The 6,650-nt window shown below is 52.6% G+C and overlaps 1 protein-coding gene across 1 annotated transcript in view; it reads left to right on the top strand.

The window, feature by feature from the left end:
• LOC105534597 (iron/zinc purple acid phosphatase-like protein) overlaps positions 1 to 5,763 on the top strand; it is a 28,499-nt gene extending 22,736 nt beyond the window's left edge. The window contains exons 12-13 of the mRNA XM_011973356.1: positions 1,486 to 1,623; positions 4,315 to 5,763. Of these exons, the coding sequence (XP_011828746.1) occupies positions 1,486 to 1,623; positions 4,315 to 4,380 (204 nt within the window). The 3' untranslated portion in view covers positions 4,381 to 5,763. The remainder of the gene's footprint in view (positions 1 to 1,485; positions 1,624 to 4,314) is intronic.
• Positions 5,764 to 6,650: the final 887 nt, after the last annotated feature.

The following is a 6,650-nucleotide window of genomic DNA, read 5'->3' on the forward strand; positions in this document are numbered from 1 at the left end:
GCCTCGGCCTCCCAAAGTGCTGGGATTACAGGCTTGAGCCACCGCGCCCGGCCTTCTTTTTCTTTTTTTTTCAGGCGGAGTCTCACTCTGTCACCCAGGATGGAGTCCAGTGGCGAGATCTTGGTTCACTGCAACCTCCGCCTCCTGGGTTCAAGTGATTCTCCCGCCTCAGCCTCCTGAGTAGCTGGGACTACAGGCCTGCGCCACCACACCCGACTAATTACTGTATTTTTAGTAGAGACAGGGTTTCACCATGTTGGCCAGGCTGGTCTCGAACTCCTGACCTCATGATCTGCCCGCCTCGGCCTCCCAAAGTGCTGGGATTACAGGCATGAGCCACCGCACCCGGCTGCACGATGTCTTTCTAACCTCTTTGAGCCTCTGATTTCTCAGCTGAAAGTGTGGTATGGATGGGTCTCATTACTGATGATACTCACTTTGATCACTCGGTTAGGGAGGTGTCTGCCAGCCCTCTCCACCATAAAGTGACTCTCTTTTTTCCTATGTAATTAACAAGCATCTCCTGGAGAGATACTTTGAGACTATGCAAACGTCCTGTTATGCCTCAAACTTTCCCTGCTAGTTTTATCATCCATTCATGATCCTTGCTTCAATCTGGTATTACAATGCTGGGTGCAAAATGGTGAATTTCCTCACTCTGGCATCCTCTCTGCTCCTCAAGCCTGGCTTTTCTGCGGCAAGCACGAGCATTCTGTTTCCCCAGGCGCTGGTGTTTTAAAAAGCTTTCTTGGAGGGGCTACTGTGCAGCCAGGCTTCAGATCCAGTGATTTCTCTGTTCTTCGAATTGCTTTTTCCCATTCACACACAATCTTGGCCATCTTTCTGTCTCACCCCACTTCCCTGCTTTGCGATGGCTATGCTATAATGTATTTAACTGACTCCCTGATGGGCGTTGGGATGGCTTCCGGTTCAGAGCTTTTACTGTAATGCTGTAGTGGGCAGAGTCTTACACAGCTGTGTAGTTTTCTAGAAGTCAGAGACCTGGAGTAGGGAAGCCTGCCCGGGACAAAATGTTCAATTGCAAAGCATTATTGTGGCCAAGTCTTTTTGTTTTTGTTTTTGTTTGAGACAGTCTCACTCTGTTGCCCAGGCTGGAGTGCAGTGGCATGATCTTGGCTCACTGCAACCTCCGCCTCCCAGGTTCAAGCACTTGTCCTGCCTCAGCTTCCCAAGTAGGTGGGACTATAGTTGTCCGCCACCACACCAGGCTAATTTTTGTATTTTTAGTAGAGACAGGGTTTCACCATGTTGGCCAGGCAGGTCTCTGACTCCCAACCTCAATTGATCTGTCGTTCTTGGCCTCCCAAAGTGCTGGGATTATAGGCGTGAGCCACCGGGCCTGGTCTCTATGGCCAAGTCTTAACTGTCTTCCTTGAGGGCAGCAGGGTCCTGGGCTGGCAGGTCATTTCTGCTTGCTTGCGGGTCCTCCACCTGCCCTGGGTCTGACCAGGTCTCCCTTCCCAGGGCTGTGAGGAGCGGCTGACGCCCTTTGCTGTCTTCCCAAGGCCCTGGAGTGCCGTGCGTGTGAAGGAGTACGGGTACACCCGGCTGCACATCCTCAACGGGACCCACATCCACATCCAGCAGGTGTCGGACGACCAGGTCAGTGAGGGGCAGGCCCGACTCATCTGACTGCACAGCCAGGCCCTGCCAGGCAAATGAGTTGTTAAAAACATGGACTCGGCCGGGCACAGTGGCTCATGCCTGCAATACCTGCAAGTTGGTGGGGCTAAGGCACGAGGATTGCTTGAGTCCAGGAGTTCAAGACCAGCCTGGGTAACATGGTGAGACCTAGTCTCTACAAAAAATACAAAAATTAGGCCAGGTGTGCTGGTTCACACCTGAAATCCCAGCACTTTGGGAGGCCGAGGCAGATAGATCACTTGAGGTCAGGAGTTAGAGACCAGCCTGACCAACATGGTGAAACCCTGTCTCTACTAAAAATACAAAAATTGGCTCCCCGTGGTGGCAGATGCCTGTAATCCCAGCTACATGGGAGGCTGAGGCAGGAGAATCACTTAAATCCGGGAGGTGGAGGTTGCGGTGAGCCGAGATGGCACCACTGCACTCCAGCCTGGGAGACAGAATGTCTTGGGAAAAAAAAAACAAAAACGAAAATTAGCCAAGTGTGGTGGCAGAAGTCTGTAGTCCCAACCACTTGGGAGGCTGAGGCAGAGGGTCACTTGAGCCTAGGAGTTAGAGTTTGCAGTGAGCTATGATCTCGCCTCTGTACTCCAGCCTGGGCAACACAGTGAGACCCTCACTCAAAACAAAAAACCAAACAAATGTGGACTGTAGAACTAGAAACCTGCTCCTGCTACTTACCAGCTGAATGACCTTGAGCCACTCATCTAACTTTTTTTTTTTTTGAGACGGAGTCTCGCTCTGTCGCCCAGGCTGGAGTGTAGTGACGCAATCTCTGCTCCCTGCAACCTCTACCTCCCGGGTTCAGGAAATTCTCCTACCTCAGCCTCCCGGGTAGCTGGGATCACAGGCGCCCAACACCACACCTGGCTAATTTTTCATATTTTTAGTAGAGACGGGGTTTCACCATGTTGGCCAGAATGGTCTCGAACTCCTGACATCAAGTGATCTGCCCACCTCAGCCTCCCAAAGTCCTGGGATTACAGGCGTGAGCCACCGTGCTGGGCCCACTTATCTAACTTCTTTGAGCCTCAGTTTTCCCGTCTGTGAGAGGGGATGATCATAGTTTCCACCTCACAGGACTACGTGGGGGTTGAAGGACTTATTATATATAAAATGCTTAGAATAGTGCAGAACTCGGTAAATTTTGTAGGTATTTCCCATTGTGAGGCAGGGGAAGATAAAGATGGCAGGGTGGCACACAGGTGGGGGGAAATAATAAGATGGGTATGTGGTAGGGCTGGCTGAAGGTTAGGTGGACCCAAATAATAATGGCTCACCTTTCTTTATTTTTGCCATTGTAGTTTTTAAAAAATGATAATATTTATGATTTATTGAGCACCTACTGCATACCAGGCACTGCCTAGATGCTCTGTATTTAGTAGCATTTAATTAAATTAATTAATTAATTTATTTTTGAGACAGAGTCTCACTCTGTTGCCCAGGCTAGAGTGCAGTGGTGCAATCTAAGCTCGCTGCAACTTCCACCTCCCAGGTTCAAGCAGTTCTCCTGCCTCAGCCTCCCGAGTAGCTGGGATGACAGGCACATGCCACCACACCCGGCTAATTTTTTGTATTTTTAGTAGAGACAGGGTTTCGCCATGTTAGCCAGGCTGGTCTTGAACTCCTGACCTTAGGTGATCCGCCCGCCTCGGCCTTCCAAAGTGCTGGGATTACAGGTGTGAGCCACCGCATCCGGCTCCAGTAGCACTTTATACACCGAAACAATCTCATAGGAGTGGATTTCCTCTCATTTTATAGGTGAGGGAACTGAGGCTCAGAGAGGGAAAGTAATTTTCCCAGGGTCACACAGCTGGAGGACAGCTGAGCTGGGATCCCATAGCTACCATTTATCAAGTGGCGCATGCACCCGGCGCAGGCTTTGTGTGCATGATCTCACTCGGTTCTTGCCATGACTCTGGGCATCTATTACTTTGTGCATCGCATATGCTCAGAGATTCCAGCCACATGCTTAAGGCCACATAGAGGGTGGATGTGCTGGCCAGGCACAGTGGCTGATGCCTGTAATCCCAGCACTTTAGGAGGCTGAGACAGATGGATCACTTGAGGTCAGGAGTTCAAGAACAGCCTGGCCAACATGGTGAAACCTTGTCTCTAGTAAAAAATACAAAAATTAGCCAGGCGTAGTGGCGCGTGCCTGTAATCCCAGCTGGTCGGGAGGCTGGGGCAGGAGAATGGCTTGAACCTGGGAAGCAGAGGTTGCAGTGAGCCAAGATCACACCATTGCACTCTAGCCTGGTGACACCGCAAGACTCTGTCTCAAAAAAAAAAAAAAAAAAAAAGAGAGAGAGAGAGGGAAAGAGTGGATGTGCTGGAATATAAAGTAAGGTCTGTCTCACTCCAGAGTTTGTGCTCTAAGAATAGCCTCCACTTACATAGCCCTTTCCATATGCTGGGCTCTGTTTACACATACTATCTCATTTAACTCCCACAACATCTATGATGTGGGTACTGTTACTCTCTCCACCACTTTTCAGATGAGGAAAACTGAGGCCCAGAGAGGTCTAGCCACTTGCTCGGGGTTGTACAGCCCATCAGAGGGCAAAGAGGGGATTGGAACCCACGCCATCTGGCCCCAGAGTTCAGGCTTTCAGCTCTAACTACTGTCCCTGTTTTTGTCCCTCACAGGATGGGAAGATCGTAGATGATGTCTGGGTGGTGAGACCCCTGTTTGGCCGGAGGATGTATCTCTAGGGATGGGGGCAGCTCTCCTCCAGAAGCCTACGTTTTGCTGCCTTGGCTGCTGTGACCAGAAACTGCCCAGGCCTGGGTGGGGATTTGGGTGGGCCCTGACTCCCCTGCCCTCCAGAGGCCCCATGTAGGGTGCATGCAGCCCTATGGAGCTGGGGCAGCTGTTCCCTCCTGGAGAGGTGGGAGTCCTGGCTGGCTGTGGAGGGAGGGCAGGTGTGCGGGCACAGAGTGACACAGAGCAGGTCTCTGCTGGCAGGGCACCACCCTCCTGCATAGCTCTGATCGGGCGAGGTGCCCACAGGGTTTCAGGCATCAAGAGGCTTAAGCTGTGGCTCCACGGACTCTGCGCATCTTCCGGGGATACCCCTGGGCTGCCTCCTGTCCTGCCCACCGGGCAAGAGCATCACCAGCCTTCCGTCAGCAAGGTGGCCACAACTGTCATGATACTACTCACCAGCAGGTGGTGTCGGGGACTTTTTCTTCTGAGCGTGGCATTGAGAGTTGGTCTGAAGCCTGGCTCCTGCTTCACTGCTTCAGGACTGCTACCGAGAGTCCCTTCGTGCCTCAGTTTCCCAGCCTGGCACCGTCTTATCCGGGAAGAGGAGACGTGTTAACACTCTTGCCTCCCAGCTAGGACAGATGACGAACCGCGAGAGCCCACAGAGTTGCCAGTTCCTTCCCTCTCTCCTTTCTTTCTTTCCCGTCTTTTATTTATTGAATCATAATTTATCCAGCATCTACCATGTGCCAGGCTCTGTTCTCAGAGCTGGAGAGACAGCCATTTACAAGACAGAGATCTCGACCCTCACAGAGCTGACACCCTAACCAGAGAGTTGGACAAAAACCGTGATAAATGAGTTGGTTAAATGGAGATTTGTGCATAGAAAATGCAGGGACAGTGAAGGAGTGGTTGCAGTTTTCAGGGGGATCTCACTGAGAGGGCAACATTTGATCTGAAGGAGGTGGGGAAGGAGCCAAGTGGGCAGACATCTGGGGAAAGAGCGTTCCAGGCAGAGGAATAGCCGGTGCAAAGGCCCTGAGACAGAAATGTGCCTGGCTGGCCAGGTACAGTAACTCACATCTGTAGTCCCAGCACTTTGGGAGGCTGAGGCGGGCGGATCACTCGAGCCCAGGAGTTTGAGACCAGCCTGGCTGACATGGCGAAACCCTGTCTCTACCAAAAATACGAAAATTAGCTGGGCATGGGGGTGTGTGCCTGTAGTCCCAGCTGCCCAGAAGGCTGAGGTGGGAGGATGGCTTGAGCCCAGGAGGTTGAGGCTGCAGTGAGCCACGATTGCGCCACTGCACCCCAGCCTGGGCAACAGAGCAAGACCCTGTCTCAAAAAATATATGTAAATAAAAAAGTTTTAAAAAGAGAAAAATAAAACAAGGAAACGTGCGTGCCCTGTTGGAGTGTCCACGAGGAGGCCACTGTGGCTGGAGCAGGGAGAAGTGAGAGGGAGACCGAGCTTGAGGACAGGGCAGTGGTGGGGACGGCTTTTACGGGGCCGTACAGGCCACGGTGAGGACTTTGGGTGGAGCCAGAGGAGGCTCTGAGCAGGTGAAGGAAGTGGTCGGACTCCACGAGTCACAGGTAAAGGCCCCAGGGCTGACGGCTGCCCTGGGACCTGCGGGCTCCCAGCCCTGCCGGATGACCTGAGATCTATCTATTCCCCCATCACGGGCGTGGTTTCTGCCTCCGCAGATTTTATTCCCTCCCACCCACCCCTCACTTGGCCCAAGGCATGCAGGACTCCTAGCCGTTGCTGGAACACAGCCAGCTCTTTCTCACTGCGGGGCCTGGGCGCTGGCTGTCTGCCCCCTGTGTGCCCTCTCCCCAGCTCATCCCAGGCTGACACCTTCTCAACCTCAGGTCTCAACCTCGGTGTCCCCTCCTCAGAGGCCTTCTCTGCTGACCCCAGCAAAAATATCCTGTGTTGCTGCCTGCCCCTTCCCCATTCTACTTCCATCTGTAATTCTCTCCTTGATTGGTTAACTTGTTCATTGGCTGTCTACACCCACAAGGCTAAGTCTGTGAGGGTGGTGACCCTGAGTTCGACACCTCTGCCAAATCCTCCCAGGCCCCTACTCAGGCTGGGTTGGGGACTCTGGGCTCCCCTGCAGTTCCAGTCCTGCCCATTCTAGGCCATCACTCTCTGGGGATAGGTCTCTCTGACTCCCCCACTGGACTTCAACCTCAGAAGGACGGGGCCCAGAGCTGCGTCCCAGCATTGCCCAGCACAAGATAGATGCTTAATAAATATTGATTGCCT

This window comes from Mandrillus leucophaeus, unplaced genomic scaffold (genome assembly GCF_000951045.1).
Source record: "Mandrillus leucophaeus isolate KB7577 unplaced genomic scaffold, Mleu.le_1.0 Scaffold137, whole genome shotgun sequence".
NCBI lineage: Eukaryota > Metazoa > Chordata > Mammalia > Primates > Cercopithecidae > Mandrillus > Mandrillus leucophaeus.